This window comes from Sinohyriopsis cumingii, chromosome 18 (genome assembly GCF_028554795.1).
Source record: "Sinohyriopsis cumingii isolate HCF-2022 chromosome 18, ASM2855479v2, whole genome shotgun sequence".
In the NCBI taxonomy this organism is placed as follows: Eukaryota; Metazoa; Mollusca; class Bivalvia; order Unionida; family Unionidae; genus Sinohyriopsis; species Sinohyriopsis cumingii.
The window spans coordinates 28,246,710-28,273,082 of NC_142978.1; the positions used below are offsets into that span (position 1 = coordinate 28,246,710).

Below are 26,373 nucleotides of genomic sequence, written 5' to 3' on the forward strand. Positions count from 1 at the left end.
GCGAAATATGCATAACGTTAGCCATCTTACGCCAAAGAAAACTTACTCTATAAACATATTAAAGTTCAGGTTGTTTCACACTCACATTTTTGGATGTATGGGTGTTTTGGGTTGAGGGCGCGCCAGAACCAGCCTTACTCGTAGCAGGTGAAAATATATTTTGACTGTCTGTAATTGCAATAATGCAAGCAATGCGCTACTGTTAATTAGAATAAACAACGAGGTGTATTTTAATATGTCTAAAGTACATAGTGTGATGGTAAATTGGCCAGAAATGCGCATTGTTGTTGATTGTAGTAAATTTTTTGGTCGATTGTGTTAAATCGTGTTGCCGCTGTAATACGTGTGATGATGGTGGTAAAGCGTTTGAACGTATAAAGTATGATTATTGATTACTGTTTTCATGTCGAATTAACAAATGTTTCTACGTATGAACCTGAACATAGACTGACCTAAGAAACTCTGTTCCCGACAAATAAAACTACACAAAAAAGTTCGCAGCCTGTCATTCCAATAATGCAAGCAATGCGCTACTGTTAATTAGAATAAACAACGAGGTGTATTTTAATATGTCTAAAGTACATACTGTGATGATAAATTGGCCAGAAATGCGCATTGTTGTTGATTGTAGTAAATTTTTGGGTCGATCGTGTCAATTTTGTTAGGTTTCAAGCGCGAACTAATCTGGCGTAACAGGTGGCGCTATACAGTTTCGCATTTTGCATAGGTTAGGATTTTAAAGAAAAAGAATGTCCCCGGCTTTCCTCACTGGTTATACTGGCTATTTAAAAAAGACCTTGTATATCTTAGGTATAATGCAAAGAACCTTTAATTCCCTTTATTTTGGTGTATGATTGATGGGTGTACTATGGGTTATAGAGTATACAGCTTGGCCTTACTTCAAATGTGCACCTTTCAAAAAAGTGCTAGCTCTACTTGGTCATTTTCACTTCCTGAACTTCAGAGGTCAATTGTATAAAAAAGAGCCGATAACATTTTTTACATTTTATATATTTGGTAATTCATTCATTGCACTTTCAGAAGCTGGTATTGTCTAGTCTGGCAAAATTCATTTTCCCTATTTTATTAGCTGCTATGTATAGTGTACTTTAGACTAATTCAGACTGATTTTTTAACACAAGGGAGCAGTCATTTTAGTTAGCAGTGTGCTTAAATCATGTAAAATTTCCAAAAGTACAATATCCAAAAGAAATGTCATCCACATTACATTAATGTAGCATAGAGGTATGCAAACATTCTCTCCACTGTGCATGTTTTAAATGCGAACTACTTCACCTTACATACGTCACTCTCTCAAAAGTACATATTATCTGGTGAGCGCCACCATAATGCTTTTAGGAGTATGTAACTCTTGCTTAGTTTGGATACTCTTCACTATAAAGGAAAGACTAGACGTACACAAACACGAATGTAAATTTGATCGCTTATCAAACATGTATGTAATTTGGTAATTAATATGTTGTACACATTCTAATCATTGTTACATTAATATTTGACTGTTTTAGTGCGATGTTTGCCTAGAATTTGGCCTTGTAAGTTTTATTAGTAACCAGTGAATGTGCCTTTCGTTTCGATGTATCCTCCCTGTGAAGCAGAGCATTTGGAACGTGGAGTCGTTGAAGAATCATGATAAACTTGCACAACCAGAGAAAAGTTTAAGTTTTCAGAGTGAATGTGATTCATATAACCGAGCTCGACCAAGAATTTATATTTATTTATAGCCATTACCTTTCTCTTTTATCGTTTGTATAGAATCGTAGCACCTTAACTTCTATATTTTTTTATCACGATACTTTAATGTTTACATTTAATTAAAAGGGTTTATCTTCCTAATATTTTTGTGTGTGCAGTTATTTACTTTTCTAAATATATTTTTTTAAACTTTTAATTGGTACCATATGGCCTATATTTTATTGAGGTACCTTTAAACAATTCATGCACGCATTTAATTATTTTTGTGTTTTTTTAATTTTTCTTTTCAGAAACTAAACATGTTTCACAAAGGTAGTGATAGTAAACAGAAAGGATTTGGTTTTACGGGTTTTAGCATTGGTGGGCGCCAGGATACCAGCTCAGCAAGTGGGCTTACTGGTATTGGGACAACAGGAAACAAGGCCATGCCAGGACGCTCCTTTGGCTACCACTTGAATATTGGAAGACGAAAAATCAAGAATGAAGATGAGTATGTAAATGAATGAAAAAGTATATTTATAGGACTAAAATATCTGTTTGAACAAGCAGACTATGGCATTAATGGATTTAAAATCATAATACAGCATTTTGGAATAATAAATCTTGCATACTAGTCAGTTGACAAGAAAATTAAACTCTGGCAGAGCTTATGTTAGTGAATAATCTTTGGAGCAGAATTATCCAAAAGACAGTACATGTTAGGTGTGTAAGAGGGTTCTCAGTACAGAACAATATTCATTCGCAGATAAGAAACAGATTAAGATGAGAAACAATAAACAAAATTAATGCTTATACAACTCGAGGCAACATCTTTTAAATATTTTGATTTCAATAGGCAGGGATCGTCCTGGGCTTCGCCAATGTCGCAAATTGCGATTTTTTTTCCTTCTTGGCGACAAAAATATCCCTTCTGGCGATTTTTTTGGCGACATACGTTTTGGTTATTTAATTTTTACATACAATCATGGATTTGGACTGGATAAATTAAAAGGCAGAACGAAAGGAAGCCACAAACTTGACTAAGCAATGCATTGGTATCAGTCTGTTACACAAACAATCCTTTGTTCTTATTGACAACCCCATCTTTACAGTACATTGTTACATCATAATCTGCTTATGCTGACATCTGGGCTGAGTACTGTATGCTGCGATACAGTCAATCATGCTACCGCACTATACCTACAACTGACCGACTTCTGAAGACGCGAATAGAACAGATACAATTAATTGTATGGCTAATCCTTCTGTTTTTTTTTATATACATATACCAATACAATAGTTTTGCTGAACCTTCATAGAAAACTGATAAGCTTTGAAGTACCGACAACTGTGTATAAATACAAAGCAAATGGAAACAATCTAAATCACAATTACATCTGTCACCAGTGCAGCATTTTACTCATTGATCTTTTCCTTTTGCCATCAGTCCTGTGTTACGGCTGCAGAGACTTAAACTCCGCAACAAGAAATAGCAAAAAAAAAAAAAAAAAAAAAAAAAAAAACAGTTTTGCATAATTAATAATAATTATTTATTTCTCAAAATACAGGAGTGAAAGAATCCCGAAGTTGGGTGTAAATTTATGCTTTTATATACGGTCCAATATTGCCAGGTGTTGACTCGTGTAAGTTTCATTCGTGGGAATGGAGATCCTATTTTTCTTGTCGAGAAAATTTATACAGCATTCAGTGATCATTCTTGGGATTTAGGAAGCAATTCGCTACAAGCTTTGTGAAGCTAGCCATAAAGGGGGGGGGGGCTGCTGAGAGACTACTGGTGTCACCTGTCAGCACTGTACACTGTGAACGTGGATTCAGTAAGATGAACTTCATAAAAACTGACATCAGAAATAAGCTCTGCATCTCATCTCTCGAGAATTTAATGAGCATCAGCATGTACAGATGTGAAAAATTAGACTTTGAAACTGCATTCAACAAGTGGGCAGCCCTAAAATCGCGACGGATCTTCATGTAACACTTTGTAACATTTTGTTAATGCTTCTTGTAATTAAAGTATTAACTAATCCATCTTTTGTAATTTTCATTGCCTGTTACATTAATAGACTAAATTAACACTTGGAAAAATGTACACTACTTTTTTTGGCGACACTTTTTGAAAATTGGCGACAAAATATTGAGGTTGGCGATTTTTTTGGCGACAGCTTTTTAAAAGCCAGGACCATCCCTGAATAGGGCTTTTGTAATTATTGTATATACAGTGTGACCCTGCTATAACATGGTAGTTGGGAGCCATAGAACTCGACCGTGTTATCGACCGAACCGTGTTATAAGCAACCAGGTCAGTTAGCTGAAGAAAATTATGGATGTACCCGCACAAAAAATTGTGGGGAGAGGTTGTAGGTAATAAATGAGGGCGGTAAAACACGTGCTTCATCGGCACAGTTACCATCTTAAATCGATGCATATTAAATGAGAAATACACCTGTAGTGAAAACAGAGAAGACATATATAATAGATTATTTTAGAGAACCATGAATTGGTACATATACGTGAATAATGTTTATATATACATGTCTAATGTATAGCATGAATAGTATCAACACCGTGTACTCAGCCGCGAACCTCATCATATACATTGAATCCACAATACAAGTGATTCCATCGAAAATATGCACACACAACTTTAAAATATTCAGTAATTTTGTCACAGGTCATATTGGTCTGAATTCAGTGGGAAAATGTAGCACAATCACGTAACGAATGACGATGCACATTTCCTTTTCAGTACGTCCCAAGTCAGTAAAAGTTAGTTTGCATTTTAAGCCGCTGTTGGTAGCGTTCGTAAGCATAAACTTTTTCCCTACAAAAAGAAAACTTTCATGGCACAGTTAACGTGTTTCAGTCACATTGGAAAATGCAAAAATCCATCAGATTCCATCACTTTCATTTAATGGTATGTTTTGCCGCCAATAAGGAAAAACAATCCAAATTTGCAACATTGGCGAAGACCCATGCGATCCCAGAATTAACTTTTTATGCGTTATTTTTCGTACTTTTAAGAAGAAAAAACTACTTTTTCGTGTACGAGAAAAATACATACAAAATTTCAGGAGCCACGCTGCGATCATCTTGTATTATTCATTCATGATCTCTTTCCCAAAATGATAATAAAGTTTTTACAGGTTTTTTTTTCGTACTTTTAAGAAAGAATTTTTTTGTGTACAAGAAAAATACATGTATATGAAAATTCGTGAGCCACACCACGACTGCGTTATATCCAAATTCATGTTATAACGGAGCGCGCTATAGTGGGGTCACACTATATTGACCTATGGCTGTTTCCTCAGGCCCCCTCTTTTTCATTCTACTCCCCCTTATTTATGTGACAAGGGGGGAAAGCCCCCACTCATTATGATAAAATCCTGGGAACATCTTTGTACAACTCATGGAGGAGGAACAGTAGAACCCTGGTTAAGACTTCCAACCCATGGGAAGCTACTAGGAAGCTTTTCTGTGTACCCACATTAGCCACCAATTAATTACCCACATTAGCCTAATTTAAATTCTAGATGTAAGATTGTATTGTGTAATGGAAAAAGTATGGATAATATAATGTTCAGTTCTGGATCTGGTTTATTTATTGAATAATGGTCTTTACCCATTTTTCAAATTAGTATTTTCTTTCATTATACCCCACTCTTTCTAAGTTACATTTTAAAAGTTACATGTTAAAAGATTGCTTTTTTGTCAAATTATATACTTCTCCAAAGTCCTTTCTGAAGAAGTTAATCAGATGCATCTAGAATTTGAAAACATTATACACTTGCAGATGCATCTAGAGTTTGAAAACATTATACACTTGCAGATGTCAACAACTTCAATGCAAAAAACTGCAGATGAGAGCACATGCCCCTGAGTTTTCATCCACCATGTACATTATTTTAATTGAACTGAGTTGTCATTTGAGAAGTTTAACTGACATTGGTAATATTTGTTATAATAATGTGTGAATTCTGTTACTGTCTGATCACTGAATTAAAAAATAATTAGTGTGGCCCCACTATAACATGCTCCATTATAAAACAAGTTTGGATATAACATGGTTATGGTGTGGCTCCCCAAATTTCATATGCATATACTCTTCTCGTACACGAAAACATTTTTTCTTCTTTAAAGTAAGAAAAATAATATAAAAAGTTTAATATCATTTTGGGGAAGATATTGTTTATGAATTCTAATATAAGACGATTGTGTCATGGCACCTAAATTTCACATGTATTTTTCTTGTACACAAAAAATATTTTTACTTCTTAAAAGTTTGAAAATTAAGGTTTGAAAAGTTTATTCAAGGAATATGCTGGGCTTTGCCAGTATCACAAATTGCGATATTTTTCGCATGTTTGTGACAAAGTATACCATCTGGTAAATTTTTTTTGCAACAACATTGTTGGCTGTTTAAACTTGTGTTATCAGTCTTGGGTTTGGAGTGGAGATATTCAAATACAACATAAAAGGAAGCTGCAAGCTTGGATATAAAATGCACTGGAATCTATCTATTGTTAAATAAACAAATCCTTTGTTTATATTGACAAAGAATCTTAACAGTGCATTGTTATTTTATATCCACTTATGGCCTGTGTACTTTATGCTGTGGTAACATGGCCTGAGTACTGTATGCTGTGGTAACATGGCCTGAGTACTATATTACTATATGCTGTGGTAACATGGCCTGAGTACTGTATGTCGTGGTAACATTAAAGTAATCATGATATTGGATTAGAAACAATCAGCCAACATTTGAAGGCAGGAACAGGAACAACTAAACTCAACCAAACGATGGCTAACTTTTCCGTTTTGCTGAAACGTCAAATAAAACTGATTACCTTTGTAGCACTGATTGTTCTCTATAAATACTAAGCAAGTGAAATATCAAATTCCACTTCAGCCAATGTTCTATAATTATTTAACGATGCCACCAGAATAACAAATGGGCAAAGGTGCACATGTTATTGGAGTTACAGCTAGAACAACTTTGGAGGACCAAGTAAATGGGCATAATATGAAAATTAAATTTTCAATCTTTTGAAACCATAGACATCTAGCCATCAAGTTACTTTTTAATTTGTTCTCATGTTTTCATTTCCCTATGAACAGCCTTATCCTCTTAGTAGCCCCAGCAAGATGATAGCTGTCTCCAGCTAGAGATTTCAAAATTTTCAGACATTTCAGACATTTCTACCAGGTACCCGTCAATCATAATGATCGGTTACCCAGGTACAGTAAAACCTGTCTTGAAAGACCACTGCTATGAGAGACCGCCTGTCTTGAGAGACCAGGTTCTCCATGTACAGATTTAGAGATTATATAGTGTTATAACCTGTTATGAGAGACCACCTGTCATGAGAGACCATTATGTTTTGGCAGAAGGGGTGGTCTTTCAAGACAGGTTCCACTGTACCTGATTAAAGGGAAACTGTATTCAGTGTGAACCTGAACTGCTTTGTTGTAGGTTCAGACATGCCAACCCCCAAGAGAGGTATAACCATAATTTATTACTAATATAAGTGGCAACAAAGTGTAATCTAAGCATAAAAAGACCAATCTATATATTACATGCCATAATTTCAGAAAACTGTATAAAAAATATACATATTTATTTTATTTAACGTACATTTATTTTTGCTATTTCCTTGGATTTGCCGTTAAAATTTCTGTCAGATTGGCTAAATCCATGTGGATAAGTAGTTAATACAAGAGTATAGGCATAAAAGAAATGGATAAATTATTTATGCATAACACTCATTTTAACTAGTCTACGTGTCTGCTGTAATTTTCACGAATAGTCATAAAGTCCACAAATGATGACTGTTGTAGCATCCTTGACCTGCCAAGGTTTGTCCCTTAATGACAGTCCGATACAACATGTTTTTAAATTTAACAAACTCCTTCTCCTAGCATTTTTCAGTCATATAACATCAGTCACATTGATATAGCCTGTTTTTTTAATGATATCTGGCACCATTTATTTTCAATTTAGACTGGTCCGCTGCTTATGTAGCATAAAAATAGAATGAATCTATGACAAGTTGTTTCACATTTAAGAATCCTGTGTTTCAAGTAAAATTAATGCAAAAATGACCATATTTACACATGTGGTCAATTTTTATTATATTTTTTCATTGTTATTAAATAACAAAGATTTCCCTTGTATTTAAATATTTCAGTGAAAAATTTCATTCTGTATAGTTGTCCATTTTGTTCATTTTTCCTAGCGTTGTATAAGGAGTACATCTTACAGTAACCAAGTTTTTGTGTTGCCTTTCCTGTGAAAGAATATCTGCCTTGGATTTCCCGCTAATAAAGAAGACCACAGTAAACAAACATGTGAACAGCATCCCTAACCTGAACAGCAAATACTCAATCCATGACCAAAGACTTGAGGCAAAAATGGCATTAGTTAAACCAGACATTTATATTGTGCTTTCTTGTATTTAAAATGTGTTATGTATTTAAATTTTATGTCATTGAAAATTTCTTAATCAGTACTTACTGTTGCTGTCAACAAAAGGTGCTGACCTAGTTAATGTCATCAGGATCTCAAAACAAGCACGTTTAAGTTGTGAGAAAAATGGTGCACAAATCATGGATAGGCATGAAGTTAGGATGGTCTAGCTTTAAATATCAACGTTGATTCTTAAATAGATTGCGTGAGAAAGGAGAGAAGTGTCCTCCATTGTATTGTTATATATTGCATGTATGACAAGTAAATTGTAAGCGGCTATATGAACCCCTGTGATGATGAATAAATGCACTCACAACATGAGCCTCGAACTGTAATCGTTATTCTGTGTCTCAATCTGAACTTGGAATACTTTTTTTTTTTAAACGGGTACCCAGTTGCTCATTTTATTACCTGGGTTATTATTAATGGGCAGATACCTGTTGGCATCTCTATCTAACAAAGGAAATTGGGGCATTGTACCAGAAAAAGAGTGGTACTGCAATGAAGTTTTAGTCAAATTCACAGAAAGGTTTTTGTTCACATTTCATATAGAGAGGGGTATTTTGTGTTTGTGATAAGTAATTGATATTTGGTCACCAAAATAAAAAGAGAACTAATTACAAAATAAAGTGAGTTTCCTGATAAATGTACTTTAATTAAGTTTTTAAATGCTATTTAGCCCAATCGTACAACAGTAGATATTTGTTTTCTGTCTTGGCACAGCTATTTTGATGATGATGATGCTGACTCTGCCAACTTGGAGTACCTGCCTGCCCCAGGAAGCCCTGGTGTAGATGATGAAGAGGAAAAGAAAAAAGAAGAGGAAAGTGACAGTGATGATCCATTAGATGCTTTCATGGCCAGTATTGAGGTAAAGTTGACATTGGTCTCCATGTTGAAAATGTTGGGGTGTACACCAGCTCAATTCACCTTGTTTGAGGCCAGTGCACATGCATGACTGTTCGTGAACGAATTAGTAATTAACAGTTGTGCATGAAAATTTTAAAAGTTTGTATTTAATATTGTTCTGTTTCATTATAATGCATTCCAGCATACATTTATCTCTCATTATAACACATTTTTGCCTCATAACACATTCCATTATAGAATTTTTCCTCAATATAGCATTCCATCATAGTTATCCCTTATTGTGACACATTTGTTGGGAGCCAAAAAAAAATTCTACCACTTTATAGTGAGATTGCCTTATAATGAAGTATATGATGAGAATAATTTTACTTTCAAGTAATGAAATGGGGTCCCTGGCATATAAGGAACCATGTTATAATGATGGGCCTTTGAGCTGTGTTTGTACCTAATTAAAAGAATTAAATTTCAAGACAAGAAGGAACTTGAAATAATTCTTTGTCCTTTTCTTGTATGTTCATGATTTCATTGAGCAGAATTGAGTTATATTATGCCAAAGTTGGTAAAATATATCTATTTAATTTGCACAGTGGGTGTCAACAACATTATCATAAAATGACAGTTTTGTATCAGTGGATGAAAATTCCCTAAGCTTAGATCCAGCTGTTACTGGAAAGTCCTGCAGACTGTCTTGGTCACAATTTAACAGTTGTGATGATCCATGTAGATGTTGACCCAGTTGTTACTGAAAAGTCCTGCAGACTATTACACCAAATGGAAAGTCCTGCAGACTCTGTCTTGGTCACAGTTTACAGTTGTGATGACCCCTGAAGATGTTGACACAGATGAGCAATTTAAAACAGTGAGATTTAACAAGAAAATGCATCTACCAAGTGTGATGCATCATAATGTATACTGCTTTAAATGCTTGGTGTGACTTCCTTTAGATATTGGAATCCAGGTGTCTTCTAATTGGACCTAACTTGAATAGGAATAAAAGAAACTGTTCAGCCCCTGTTCATCCATAAATCCATAATTTAAAAAAAAAAAACAATATTTGGTATATCATGATGATTGCAATTCAGTACCATGTACTGGAATATAAGGGCTTGAACTTTGTCTTATTCTGTTTGCTGTTCTTTGTATTGTTTATAATTTACACATTTTTAATTATTGTCATATGACCATAACTTCCTGTTTGCATCTGTGGGATGGTCTAAGACTTGGCAATAAATTTACTAGTGGACATTAAAAATAACTTTTTGTTGTGGAAGTCGAAAGTTATTGCCATATATTAATTTGTAAAGACTTACATCACTGTAGACTTTTTTTAAAAGAAAAAATGGCTTCTTTCAGAAGGAGGTCCGGGCAACAAATGATCCTGGTGTCACTGCTAAACAAGAAAAGGGAAAAGACAAGTATGTTTGTATTCAAGTACGAATTTGTGAGTCAAATCATGCTTCCTTTTTTTGTTAGTGGTTATTGAATTAATAATGAGGAAAGTTTGAGTGGAGATCCTGTTCTCATAGCAATATCTTCAGAAAATATATGTAGTTAAGATGTGTATGTAAAAGCTGTAGCAGTCTGAAACAGTGGTTTTTGTGCATCCTCTATTATGGAAAAGATGTGTTGTGCATCCTCCATTATGGAAAAGATATTAGTAAGTGTTTGTAGCATTGATTGATAATTATTTTCTTGGTTCTGGAACATATAAACTATTAAAAATTCTCTTAATTTTATTCAGTGACAGTGTTGTTTAATATTTTTTCCAACTCTGGAACATTACTCAGTGCAGGACAGGAACTAGAACAGACACAATGCATCCTGTGTCATTGAAGATAGATGATGCCATTTGAATACACACATTATGAGCATGGTTTTAATTATTTCATATTACTTACTGATCTTGGATCAGTATGTAAAACAGAATTTGATATTAGGCCTTAGAAATTAATTTGTTGCCATAAATAATGTTTGTTACAAATAGCAGAAATAACTAGCAAAAATTTGCTACCAAGGATTATTTAAAAAAATTATTTTGATCGGCTTTTGAAAGATTAACAATTCATTTGATTTGTTGAATGTATTTTGCAAGCTTTGTGTCTAGTAAGTGAATTTGCTACCAGTTTTCAGGTGATATTGGACAGGAAAGATGATCTCTTATTTACAGTGAGTCATTTAGCAACCTGTCACTCTGTCAGCAGCTTTGGTGGCTAGGGTCATTCTGTATGAAGTTTTTAAATTTAAAACCATTAATTGAAAATAATCTCTCACAATACAAAGTTTTCCATCTCATTTATCAGATTACACAGGATTTTCAGGGACCAGATCTTACAGGTCAAATATGTGTGAAATTTTTAAAGGACATTCCATTTCTCCCTGTGCCATGCCTCTTTTTCACCCAGGATGCTCCCCCTTTTCATATTGTAGTTATCTGGGGCCTATCTAGCTTAAGGCTAGACTTGAATAAACAGGCATGAAGCCACTGTAACTAATCAACAGTTTAACACATTATCCCCTAGCGACGACCTAACGGGGCAGGAGGTAGTAGCCTACTGCCGAGCTCTGTAGCATCAAAGTCATGCATGATACACTAAAGTGGGTGGTATTATAGAAAGGTAGACAGATGTAGCTCTACAATGATACCAAATAATCTGGAATATCTAGTTGTACTACAAAATACAGATAAATAAAACTCATTTTTTGGACCCGACTTTTTTCTGCCAAAAATTTGCCCGTGGTCGGAATCCGATTTTGTGTTCGGATTTTAGACTTTTTGGTCCCCTATCTACGGCAACCCGGTATGAACTGCAAACAGACAGATGAGCCTTTGCAAAAGTAGGGTAAGATGTGCATTTGGAATAAAGAGTGGTCTTGATAAAAAAATAATGGCTCCGTTTAGCAAAAACAAAAAAAGAACTTTAACTTTTACCCTTCTGCTCATGCACGAGTCAAATAACCAATGAAAAACAATGTTTCTAACACAACTAGGCAGTATGTTATTGAAAGATCACCGGGGATTCGGTGTTTTCGAATCAATTCAGAAATAGCTTTCAAAATGCGTTTCCTACTCGATTTTTAGGCAAAAATGACAAAAACCAACAGGGGTTAATGCGTTAAGCTTGTCTTTGTAGTTATCTTCGAATGCCAGTCTGACATACTTCCAAGAAATCATATTCTGCTGAGTGTTTATATAAGTATTTGCAACGGACTGGAAAAACACGGTGCTGTATTTTGTTTTCATGGTGTTCAAATTAAATTGGTGATGATGCGAAATTAAATCATGGATGTAATCGAGTTTGGTTTGGACAGTACATGTATTGATATGACATAATAATAATAACTGCTATTTAAGCACATGTGGTTTCTAAAGGTCACTTTAGGATCAGTGTGTTATGTGTTTAGGCTGTCATGAACAGTAACAAGAAAAACGTGCAGACAACAAGCTTTGTACAAATTTAACAAAAAATTTATTTCGCTTGAAAAACAAGGTAAAAATGAGAAAAAGAACTTAAGTTTTAAGAATCAAATCCAAAAATAATTGAAGAATAATCCAAGAATTAAAAAATTAGAAGTTATAGTAATAAAATGTTCTAATGAATTTGCGCTCGACTCCTGACAAAAATCCAGAATGGAAGGTGAAGACATATACTGTAGTCAGTATAGTACTGAAGTGTCAACAGTTGTTTGTTGAACCACAGAAAATAATATTCCAGTTTTGAATTCCGAAAAAAATTTCAGTAAATGTCTTTGTCCAAGAATTCTGTATGAGCACTTAAATATTCCCAGGCAAAAGAATTAATAATTTCATAAAATAGAATTTCAACTCGAACTGGTCACAACAAAACACCTTTAAGTGTCAATGCTTTAGAGCCCAACTGAAATTATTTCTCAAAACATCACTATTAAATCTGGCTACTGCACAATTCTGGTAAAACCAGAATTTCAAAATGACAACATAGAGGCTATTTACATGTCTAAAGTCACATGCTCCCAGTACAATCTTGATTTCACTCTATAAATCCCACACTAAGAATGAATAATTTTTTAAAAAGAAAATGCTGTTTACTTCCAATCATGAAATAAGGTCAGGAACTAGGTCAGCTTTTAGATACAAAGTTCTGATATTAGGTTTTCGAAAAATTGAACTGAATTTCTGGAAAATATCAAATCCAGTAAAAAAAATTACATTACAATGGCATGTAATGGAATTAAAAAAATAAAATACAAAATTTGAAACTAACAAACAAACAGTTAAATTAAATCAAATATAAATTAAATCAAATATACATAACAAGTGGGTACTTTTTAAAAACAAGTGCATAAAAGTATGTTGACTTGTAAAAATTATTCAGAAAAATGTTTTCAGTTTTTGGGAGTGGGTCGGTGGTTCTTTCCGGGGTTTTCCAGGGTTCTTGCTCCACCATTAATGCTGGCCGCCGTATATAGCCTATCATGTGCTGAAAAATGGCGTTAAACCCTACAACAACAAGAAGAAGAAGAATTTTTTGGGAATTGGACTTGTGATAAAAATGAGCCAACAAAAGGAAGAAAAAGCCAGCAAAATATGAAAGTTCCATTTGATTGGTGACATTTGAGTATCAGTACTTAAAACTTGTATGAATTCATCTTGACAGCAGTTCAGATATGCAGTTTCAAGCTACATATATTTAGATACCATACATGTACCACAGTTAATTCATTTTTTTTCCCCACTTGAACCCATGTTATATCCCAATTTTATTCCTTACAGTTAGTGCTTAAAGCATTTAAGACTATTTACTAAATAACATTTATTTTCAATGATTTTTGTGTGTATATGTTGCTTGGTATATTTTTCATTGTTTAATTTAATGATGGTCATTCACACACACACACACACACACACACACATATGGTATAGTGTAAATTTCTGTGGTGGAATAGAGATGCTGTTTTACTTGTAGTGAAAACTAGATGATATTTTAAGTGATCATTCTTGGGATTGAAACTAATTGTTGACAATTTGATTCTTGTAGTTCATATTTTGTTTTTAGTATTGTTGTTTATACAAGGGATTTGTATAATGTTTGCAGTAGCTTTCCTCTCTTAAAGATCTAGGCAAGGGATTTGCATAATGTTATAGATGTTTTCCTCTTATAAAGGAGTATGCAAGGGATTTATATAATGTGCACAGTGGCTTTCCTCTCTTAAAGGCCTAGGCAAGGGATTTGTATAATGTGTATGGTAACTTTCCTCTTATAAAGGCCTTGGAAAGGATTTGTATAATGTGTGCAGTAACTTTCCTCTTATAAAGGCCTTGGAAAGGATTTGTATAATGTGTGCAGTAACTTTCCTCTTATAAAGGCCTATGCAAGGCATTTGTACAATGTGTATGGTAACTTTCCTCTTATAAAGGCCAAGGCAAGGGATTTGTATAATGTGCACAGTGGCTTTCTGCTTATAAAGGCCTAGGCAAGGAATTTGTATAATGTGTTCAGTAACTTTCCTCCGTAAAGGCCTAGGCAAGAGATTTGTATAATGTGCATAGTTGTTTTCCTCTTATTAAAGCCTAGGCAAGGGAAGCCATTTCATTATTACGTGTCACCTCATCTTTCACAAAACCATGTCCATGTTTGTTTCATGTGTACATGTTAGGTTCACTTTTTTGTTCACCTTACAAAGACCCATTTTATCCCTCTGCCCAATCCCCCAGTGAAAGGAGTTCACATATCCATTGCAGAAAAGATTTCACTGAAAAAGAGAGAGGTCTGTAATTTCATAACTGAAACACAAACATGATTTCTTGTATAGGAAGGTCAACAGAACAAAGGTTTGAGTTTTTCTACTACATAGTTGCTGTTTTTGAGACCACAGTTGTCGGTTTTAAAGCTTTAGATTTATTTCCATTTCTAAATGTTGTGTGTATAGTCCTTATCTTTTTTTAGGAGAACTTGTACTACTCATAGGTAGCAAATGTCAATCAGAAACGTAATACAAACTGTTAAAACAGTGTTGATTACATTCAGCTTTTAACTCACCTGTCCAAACAACCACGTGAGTTTTGGTATAGTCCTTCATGGCTCATGCATTATCCATTCACAATTGCTATTTACATCTTTTAAACAATCTCAGAAACTGGATCAATTTGACTCAGGTTGCTGGCATGAAGCTCCTTCAAACTGGTGGTCCATATGCCTTCAGATCTGGCCATCAGGTCTAAAATAGAAAATTTTAAAATGTCTTCTTTGAACAGAATTTTAACGAATTTAACAGAAAGTATCTTGGCATGAAAGACTTTCAAATTTGTTAAAATGATTCTAATTCAACCTCAGATATGGTTACTGTTACTAAAATTATAAAAACATTTTTAGGGCTTCTCAGAAATGACTGAATTTGACTCAAAGCATCATGGACTAAATGACTTCAATTTTTGTACAAATAAAATTGATCTACAATCAAATATGGTCACCATTAATAAAAACAGAAAAAAATTAAATTACCTTTTCTCAGTAACCACTTAACAGATTTTTACCCAATATTGTTGTTGTTGTTGTTGTTGTTGTAGGGTTTAATGCCATTTTTCAGCACACGATAGGCTACACATGGCGGCCAGTAATAATGGTGGAAGAAGAACCTGGGAAAACCCCGGTAAGAACCACCGACCCACGAGAAGCTACTGGCAAGCTTTCTCACATACCCACATTGGCCAAATCCGAGACTCAAACTGGCGCAGACAGAGGTGAGATGGCAGTGACCCATAACGGAGAGTGCTTTAGACCACTTGGCCACTTGGGGCCGCTTTACCCAATATGACAGAAAGCATCTTAGCATAAAATCATTTAAAGTTCATGTAAATAATGCAATCAAATATGGACACCATTTTGAGTATAAAAACTTTCATAAGACTTCTAAGAACTGCTCATCCAAATTTGTGTGTGTGATTTGGATTTATAATATAGCTTTTTAAAAAACAATTGTCATATGGCCATGATTTCTGCAGTATGGCAGTTTATAGTGATGTCTAGCACTGGGGCATCATGACTCAGACATGTAGCATTATATCCCACTCAGTCACATTATCATGACACCAGACCGACCAGTTCTAACACTAACCTTTTAATGCTGAGAGTTCCAAGTGAGGCAGCAGCTAGCGCCATTTTTGTAAGTCTTTGGTATGATTTGGCTGCGGTTTGAACCCGTAACTTCCCTCTTATGAGGCTGATGCTCTAACCACTTCGGCCACCAGAGTGGTCGCCAAATTTGACAGAACCTAGCAAAATACATTTTGGCATGAAGATCTTTCAAATTGATACCAATTATGCTGATTCACTAATTAAATAAACTACAAAAAGAACATTCATCGATTGACTTCTCCAAAAATTTCCCCAAATTTGGCAGAAAGCATTTTGGCTTGAAGGGCTTTTCAGTTGTAAACAAATGATGCCACTCTGCCATTAAATAAAGCTGCTGCAGCTTAAAATAGAAAATCTTTTAGTAACTTCTATAAAGCTGCTGAACAGAATTTGAAAACATCCTGCCTTGAAGGTCTTTCGCATTTATAGAAATTATGTTGTTTGGTCATCAGATATGGTTGCTGTTAGAAAAAATTAAAAACATTTACGTAAATTTATCTATAAAAAAACACTTTGCAGAATTTGACCAACTTTGACAGAAAGCATACTGGCATAGAGACCATTTTGACAGAAAGCATACTGGCTGGCATAGAGACCTTTTTGACAGAAAGCATACTGGCATAGAGACCCTTTTGACAAATTATATTGATGTGCCATTAAATACAAGACTTTAAATCTGGAGAAATCTTGAATGATTTATCTTCATAAAATATGCAACTCAAGAAAGAATTTCAGTAGTAAATATTATACTGATCCTTTCTTTTTTTTGTTAGACTGCTTTTGCATTTATCTTTTTGGCAGATGTCAGCCAGATGAGCAAATTCTGACCCACTTAAGCCTGTTCTTGAATTTATCTGTTAGGCAGATGTCAGCCAGATGAGCAAATTCTCTGACCCACTTAAGCCTCTTCTTGAATTTATCTGTTAGGCAGATGTCAGCCAGATGAGCAAATTCTCTGACCCACTTAAGCCTTTTCTTGAATTTATCTGTTAGGCAGATGTCAGCCAGATGAGCAAATCTCATGTAGCATTTAGTTCTGTCTCTTTTCAACTGATTCAATTATAGTCATGGTTAGTACATTCTTGTTTATTCCCCTACAGAAAAGGGAATTTTACATAGCTGCTTCATCTGCCTGAATTCATTAAAGTACCATACCATAAATACTACTAAATACAGAGTCTTGAAAATTTACACACTCTACCATGGTTTAAGTTGTTGACTTTTTAGGCCATTACCAGCTTTGTTTTCAATTGTATATACAGATTTTAATGTTTTGGACTAATATCTTGTTAGCACAGTTGAGGAAAATCCACTTGAGGCAGACAATTAAAATTTGGTGTGCATCTTTGTATACATTTGTAGATCACTGGTTCAGTTGTTCAATTTGTTCTACATTTTTGAATTATTTGGACTCTGGCTTTTTTTCTTTTATTGTTATGCAGTTGTTTGGGGGTTTAAAACAAAAATCTAGTTTTGGATTTATATTCTTACCCATAAAAATGTAGGCCATAGTAGTTTGGTTTTCTTGCTGTGGTGATAATTTGGGTTTGTAATATAATTCCATGACATTTTTATATTTGAAGGGGACAGAGAGATGACATTGAGGAGGAGGATGATCAGGAGTCCTATTTTCGCTATATGGAGGAGAATCCAATGGCAGGGGTGATACAGGATGATGATGAACTGGAGATAGAGTATGACAATGATGGCAACCCTATCTATAAACAAAAAGTAAGGAATCTATTCTATTCCAGGGGGCAGTAATTCCAATATTGACCTACAAGGGCAACTTAAGGAAAACAATCTATCAGTCTTTTAAAGTTGTTCATGTTTTGTTATAAAATTAGTAATCTATTCTTGATGTAGGAATTGGTACCGAATTCCCTATGTACCTCAGTTACTACTGGAGTGGAATGCATGCTGTTGTATCATTCATTCTGCACAGCATTACAAATGATGTTAACATCTCTTATTGAATCTTCACATCATTTTATCAAAATGTCACTAAAAGTACTGAATTTTTTTCATGCATGAATTATTTAAATATAATTCATATTGATATACAGCAGAAAACAATTCTTTCAATACATGCTGATAAAATGACTGGTCAGTTTACTTGTAACTGCCATGTTTGTTCTGAGTGCTGGAAAAGTCAATATTTGCTACTGCAAAGAGGTCTAAGGGAGGCAGCTACATTAGGGCCAAATAGGAAAGCTGCTCACTCCTTAATAAATAAACTCTTCTGGTCTTTGTGTCATCAAAAAGTTTATGAAAACATTTTAATCAGATGTATTACACTGTATGTTGATTCAAATGGTTTTGACACACTTTGTGCACAAAATGAATTAGTTACTTTTTGCTACATTTTATGATCCTAACCTGAAAAGTAAGGACTGTCCAACTTTGTTGATTGTTGTAGATGTTGTAAATAGTTACATATGCATTAAAAAATTTAAAATCAATATTTGTTCCTGAAAATCAGTATTTTTTGTCATAAGCAGTCAGTATTTTTGTACTTGGGGGTTTACAGCTATGCATATGCAGAGACAGGGCTTTTGGGAGAACAGGAAAAAAATTGTCTCTCACAAGTCCAGCAGAAGTTATATTGTTATATCCAGGAGAAGTCGCCAGACTAACCCAGCAAGGTAGCCTTTTGTACTGTGGCTACAGGTCCCACAAAGTCTAAATGAAGCATTTTGGATGAAAGATCTATAGGTACGGAGAAACAATAATGCCTAAATGCATTGCTTGATTTGACTGCTCTAACCTCATATGCTGAAATGTGTAACAACTTCTTTTCATCTTAGGGTTATCTCTGTGTGCAGAACAAATAACCCTTCTTATAAAGGACTTTTAAGCCTGGGCTGAGATATTGACCCTTCCCTCCTTCAAAGGTACAAATATGTGAAATACGCCCTCTTTCGACTGGCATGATTCAGTTTAGGTACACTTCAAAGCCTCCACTGGGTCCTATTGTGGGTTGAAGGATCCAGGTTGGAAAGAAGTTTCACCACAAATCACTGATTGGCGATCAAAGCAGAGGCCATTGTGAATGATATAGCCCATCATGACGGAAATGTAGACAGTTATAACCCATCATGACGGAACTGTAGACAGTTTGAGTTGATGGACAAGGCATGTCCATGGACAGGTTCTATCTACTGTTGCTAGGACTAATTGGACGCAGCTCTAATATGAGAGGTGAATCAATGATGATCTCAAGAATTATTCAACCATGATAAAATCCACTTGAACGCAGTCCATTGCCTTCAGGTGTAACATATCAAAACTTGCCAGAAAATCAGAAATGTCATTGTTATGTAATATATCCTCTCTTCTTTGGTGATGCAACAGGTCAGAGATTGAAGAATGGTAACCTTTTATGATGAAGGAAGCTAACTTCTTCTTCCCTTCAAAAAGCCATAGTAGAAAGTTTGCTATTTGGGGTATTGGTGCCTTAAGTGCAAAAGCATATCCTTGCATGCACCCACAAAATTCTTCTCTTCATTTCACACACTTTCCGAGTTAATCACCCTTCTCATCTGAGTGATTCTTTCCACTACTTGTTGTGAGAACTGCTTGTTAATGAGGGCTTATTTAATATGATATAAACATGAAGGTTCAAATAATTTTCTGGATTTGGATGAAACTGTTATCATTGAGGTTGTTTGAACAGTTGAGGAAATCATACTATTTTCCTTGGAATTTCAATAGCTAGATTTATCTGGTCCTTTATCCATGATTTGCCCACTAGATGGGAATAGTCAAGATAAGGCAGCACTCCAGTTCTCTTGCCTTTTGCAGACTGTCTGGAATCATGCTCTGGAGGATAAGTGATTGGGTTTAAATGATTCTGTGTGTGGAAAGAGTGTCAACTACCAAGGCCTTTTGATCCATGAGTGGGAAAACAAAGGTTGGGAGTTTTGTGTTTTACCTTGTTGCAAATAAATCCAGTAGTCAGTCCCAACAGGTATAGATATGACTAAAAACTGAGTGATGAAGCGACTGTTGTTGTGGTGTTAGTTTATTCCGTCATGAAAGAAATTCCACTGATACATTTAGTCTGCCAGGAATATGATGAACTTGTGCATGGATTTGTTGCTGATGTCACCACATTAGAAAATTCCAAACAAGGGATTTGGTTCCTTCTTGCCTTCTAAGATAATTCACAGTGGAATTGTCTGATAAAATGAGTATGCTCTTTTTAAAAAAAAAAAAGTTTCTCCTTCCACCAATGAAATGTTTTCAGTATGGCCTTCATCTCTAGGATATTGATATGAAGGGATCAAAGGAGATGGGCACCCCAGACCACTCTACTTGCATCCAAACAAATTATTATCTTTGGAAGCTGGACCTTAGGAAACATCCACCCTAAGACAAGTGAGGCTTTCCCATTTACTGAGATGTGACCTCATATGAGAAGAGACTGGTATTGTTTATTCCAATGGGCAAAGTTTTTTAAATCTCCATGGGGACAACAGTATCATTTGTAATGGTATCACAAAATTCACAAAATGTATTGCCATTGTTGAATTGATTTTTAGTGCATATTCCTGTCTAAGACATACTCAGTTCAGATGGGCTTTGAACTCTAAACCCAAATGGGTGAAATATTGGATATTTCCTTTGCGACAAGTAATCCATGACTGGGAAGGAGTGTAACAAGAGATTTCATGTCTTGATGTAAAATACAATTCATTTGGAATTTTGAAGTATGTCATCCACACACTTGGAATGCCTAGAATTGGTATGAACTGGACTTTGGGACAGAGAATAGTTCTGAGTAAAAGCCCTGTGATTTTAGGCTGTGCACAGTATTGTCCATTTTTGGAAAAGATTGTTTATCTCTTACTGCAGGACATCTGCTTTTAATTGGTCTTTTTTGGACATCTGTAGCAGAAGGGACCCACCCTGGTCAATTGAGTAAGGCCATTGAACATGCTGTGGGAGCCTTCAAAGTGACTTGATGTGGATCATCATGGAAAATCCTTTCCCATTCAACACTGAAGAACAGGAGTCTTCCACGGCTTGATTTCTTCCTGGAAAGAGACTGTAGTGTGGAGAATCTGGGGTGAAAATGGTCTCCTTCACTGCTTTTGTTAATTAAATTTGCCTTTTAAACTTTATACAAATTACTCAATAACTGCGAGAATTTTTAGCAAAGACATGTTTCTGACATTTTTTTGGTAAACAATAACATGCCCACACTTCAAAATTCCTGCAGCCGCTTCTGCCAAAGTTGAAAGGAAAAGTGTATTTGTTTTCATATGTATTATTTCTGCCATTTATTGTTGATATGGCTAAAAACTAGTTATCATTCAGTTTATACAATAAAGACAATAAGATTTTAATTCTGTTTGATCAAATGCTGAATTTGAATTAAGTTTTTGATCCTTATAATAAATAGGAAACACTGTCGGTTTATTTATATGTAATAACACTGATTTGTTATGACACCAAAATTATTAGATTTATGTAGCTATTAAATGTTCTCTGCAGTAAGGTAGATGCTACATTTACCTATTTGCTGTTAAACACTGCTGTAAGGTAGGATGCTAGGTTTATCTGGTTGGTGTTAAACACTGAGGATCTTAAGAGATTTGTTATTGCTTTTTTTTAAATTGAATTTTTATGGACTGAGTCTGTAATGGGTCAACTCCAGAATGGGCTGACCATGACAGTCATAATTTCTAAATTAAATTTGTACGTAATGAATCTGCAATGGTGCGATTCTGGAATTGGCCAAGAGCTTCATTCACCCTCTAAACAATGGAAGTAAGTAACTCAACCACACTGTGGTAACATTTTGAACACCAGTTGATTAAAAAATAAATGGATGCTGGCACTGTGGATCAAGCAACATTGCTAATGGTATCTTCATCTTTTAAGATGTATTTCTGTGCTTTCCCCTTCTGTTTAGTTTGTCCAGCCAGTGCTGTAGCCAAGTGACTCTCTGACCATACAGTACATATTTGACATGTATTTCCTGATTGGCAACCCACACATGCTAAACAGTGTAGTATGGTATCTTCCTCGCCCTTCTGGCATTTGCAATGCTTGCATATAGCCCTGTCCATATTCTTAATTTGGTAAATAGAAATATAGCAACTTTATATGCTGGACAAGCTTTGTACACTGCAGTGGATGCTCCTGAACTACTACGCTATTTGTAAAAAAAATTATCTGTAAACCAAGCAGCAGCCATTAAAAATAAAGCCATTGAAGCATCACTTTTTATAACTTGTGAAGTGGATGCTATTGACTGTGCACTGTCTGTAGAGAACTTCTATATGTATATCTGAACATGAACATACTTTTTTATATACAGGAAACATACATACAATGTTGTTTAAACTTACTGAAGTGGATGCTGCAAAACAATTATTGTTCTCTGTAGAAAAAATATTACATGTCTGGTATAAAATCTCTAATTTATGTTGCAGACTTTAAAAAATCAAGTATTGTTTTGAATGCATGTACCCATGCTGGTACTACAGAAAGGAAGCCTGATGTATATTTACAACAAAGTTATAATGCTACAGTAGATAGAGATGCTTCTTGGATAGAAAAAAGCAAGTAAAATTGGAAATGCAGATGGTGTATACTTCTCTGAGATAGAAACTCTGTAGAAACTCTGGATGTCAGGTTGCAAAGTCTCTCAAGAGAGCACGTTACCTAGCATAAGTGGAAGTAGTAACTGGGGATCAGATGAGATTTTGTGCCAATCCTTTTTAAAAGGGAGATCACTCTGAATGCCATCCATGTGGGCAGACAACTTTCAGCTTTTGTAGCTGAAAATTGTAGCCTGTGAGGGTTGGATTTGTGAGGTAGAGGTAATACTCCTAAGGTATTACGATTGGGTAATGTATTTGAAGGAAAAACATAGCTTGAGTCTTGTTGCAGATAGTTTGGTCATATGAAATGTATAGCTTGAGCCTTGTAATAGATAGTTTGGCCAAATGCTATATGTATGAATGAAGATCCTATCAGTAACTTAAGCATGTTTTTTCAGACTTTTTTTCCCCAGTAATTGAATATATTTGGTTTGCTTGGACCTTATTTCCAGACCATGCCATAACTCTCAGCTTTGTTTTTGTTGCATTTCAGGTAAAGTTTGAAAAACTGTTCTTATTTATCTTATGCTGTTTGGTGATATATTCATATTTAAAGAGTGGGATTGTATTTTCTGTCAAAGTTAAAGGTGCTAACAGGATAAATGCTGAGTGAATCACCAAGTCAGATAAACATGGTTGGTTAATAACTGGGAAGATGCTGATGATAAAATTGTGCATTCACAAACATTAGAGCAAAGAGCAGTTCTACAGTACATTTACCTTTTGGAAATAACAGGGAGCAATATATCTTGATTGTCTTTAAAATTGTAGAGACTGTGGATCATAACAACAAAAATTGATTTGTTAGGTAAACACAAGGCCAATTAACATCGATTTATTAGGTAAATGTAAGGACAAATAAACATTGATTTATTATGTTACATAAGAACACATTAACATTGATTTATTTGGTAAAGGACCAATTTAACATTGATTTATTAGGTAAAAGTAAGGACAAATTAATATTGATTTATTAGGTAACAGTAAGGACAAAATAACATTGATTTATTAGGTAACATAAGAACAAATTAATATTATTTTCTTAGGTAAACATAAAGACAAATTAACATTGATTTATAAGTTACTATAAGGACAAAATAATATTGATTTATTAGGTAACATAAGAACAAATTAGAATTGATTTATTAGGTAAACATAAAGACAAATTAACATTGATTCATTAGGTAAAGGTAAGGACAAATTAACATTGATTTATTAGGTAAAAGGACAATTTAACATTGATTTATTAGGTAAAAGTAAGGACAAATTAACATTGATTTATTAGGTAAAAGTAAGGACAAAATAACATTCATTTATTAGGTAACATAAGAACAAATTAATATTGTTTTCTTAGGTAAACATAAAGACAAATTAACATTGATTTATTAGGTTACTATAAGGACAAAATAATATTGATTTATTAGGTAACATAAGAACAAATTAGAATTGATTTATTAGGTAAACATAAAAACAAATTAACATTGATTTATTAGGTTACTATAAGGACAAAATAATATTGATTTATTAGGTAACATAAGAACAAATTAATATTGTTTTTTTAGGTAAAAGTAAGAACCAATTAACATTGATTTATTAGGTAACATAATAACAAATTTGTATTGTAATTTTTAGGCAAACATAAAGACAAATTAACATTGATTTATTAAGTAAATATAAGGACAAATTAACATTGATTTATTAGGTAACATAAGAACAAATTATTATTGTTTTTTAGGTAAAAATAAAGACAAATTAACATTGATTTTTTAGGTTAAAGTAAGGACAAATTAACATTGATTTATTATTTAAATGTAAGGACAAATTAACCATAATTTATTAGCTAAATGTAAGGACAAATTGACATTGATTTATTAGTTAAAAGTAAGGACAAACTAACATTGATTTATTAGGGAAAAGTAAGGAAAAATTAGCATTGATTTATTAGGTTAGATAAAAACAAATTAATAATGGTTTTTTTCAGGTAAAAGTAAGGACAAATTAACATCAGTTTATTAGGCAACATAAGAACAAATTAAAATTGATTTATTTATTAGGTAAACATAAGAACAAATTAATATTGTTTTTTTAGGTAAACATAAGACAAATAAACATTAATTTATTAGGTAAAAGTAAGGACAAATTAACATTGATTTATTACGTAAATGTATGGACAAATTAACATTGATTTATTTATTAGGTAAACATAAGAACAAATTAATATTGATTTTATAGGTAAACATAAAGAAATATTAACATTGATATATTTGGCCAATGTAAGAACAAATTAAAATTGATTTAGAAGGTAAATTTAAGAAAAAATAAACATTGATCTATTAGTTAAACATAAGGACAAATTAACATATATATATATATATATATATTAGATAAACATATAGACTAATTAACATTGATTTATTATGTACCTAAGTGTGAAATGTAGAGATTTTTTGACAATTTATATTTTTATTAGTTTTAATATTGGCAAATGTGAAAATTATTCCCTTATATTTTCACATGTGAAAAATATATCCTTATATTTTCACATGTGAAAATATAAGATTTCCCTTCATGCCATGCAGTGCTTGATTGTGCATTCCCACAAAAGTTGTACATGTAGCAAGACCAGATGCCCATTCCTAGACAACATCAACAAACCCACTGTGATGCATATCTGACTTGGACTTTGATTGTTTTCAGCTAGTGTTAAATAGTATACAAAATGACAAAAATGTAATTTACTGGGTTAGATTAGGTCAACCTAATCCTTTTGCTTTCTCAAGTCAAGTATATTTTTTATGGTCATGACATGAAAGTGAGGTGATTTATGAAAATGAATGGGGGTTAGTGTGTTGTGCTGAAGAGTGAATTTATTCTTCTAAACTTCAATTGTGTAGCAAGTTTGGTATATAATAAAAAGATAATTTTATTTCCTGTGTTTTTGCTGGATATATTTAATATTGTGGTATCAAAACTATATATTTTAACTCATGGTTTTGGCACTCGTTAAGGTATCATGTTTTTGGTACCACATGAAGAAATATATTTGGTATTAACATAGGAATAGAAAATATCCTGTTTATTAGGTAAGCATAAGAACAAATTAACATGGTAAACATTAGGACAAATTAATATTTATCCATTACTTATGGTATGCTAATATTCTTTCACCAGATCATTGACCCACTACCACCTATTGACCATTCTGAGATAGAGTATGAACCTTTTGAGCGGAACTTTTACCACGAGCATGAGGACATTGAAAAACTAACCTTACAGCAGGTGGAAGAATTGAGGAAGAAACTGGATATTAGGGTAACAACTTGATTATTTACATTCCCCATTAAGTTCTAGTCTTACCATGAGAATCTTGTATAACAACTATAGAATTTATGCTTCAGAAAATCTCTTTTTTAATATCCAAGATGTTGCTTGAAGCCAGTAACCATTAAACTGGTCCCCCATATTACAGTTACACTATAATAGTTTTAAAAAATGAACAAGCTTGGCTGTAAAATTATTTTTCCATGCCATTTGTCCAGGACAAGTGATTTTGGAAATGTACTGTGCCTTGACAAAATTATTACTTCTTCTGCTTTTCATCTTC

At 33.9% G+C, this 26,373-nt stretch overlaps 1 protein-coding gene across 1 annotated transcript in view; it reads left to right on the forward strand.

Annotated features, from left to right (window-relative positions):
* The first annotated feature begins 1,371 nt into the window (after positions 1 to 1,371).
* The window catches only part of LOC149776288 (ATP-dependent RNA helicase DDX42-like), a 99,462-nt gene continuing 74,460 nt past the window's right edge, over positions 1,372 to 26,373 (forward strand). Inside the window, exons 1-6 of the mRNA XM_089942740.1 lie at positions 1,372 to 1,456; positions 2,004 to 2,203; positions 8,897 to 9,044; positions 10,397 to 10,458; positions 17,739 to 17,886; positions 25,941 to 26,081. Of these exons, the coding sequence (XP_089798866.1) occupies positions 2,013 to 2,203; positions 8,897 to 9,044; positions 10,397 to 10,458; positions 17,739 to 17,886; positions 25,941 to 26,081 (690 nt within the window). The 5' untranslated portion in view covers positions 1,372 to 1,456; positions 2,004 to 2,012. The remainder of the gene's footprint in view (positions 1,457 to 2,003; positions 2,204 to 8,896; positions 9,045 to 10,396; positions 10,459 to 17,738; positions 17,887 to 25,940; positions 26,082 to 26,373) is intronic.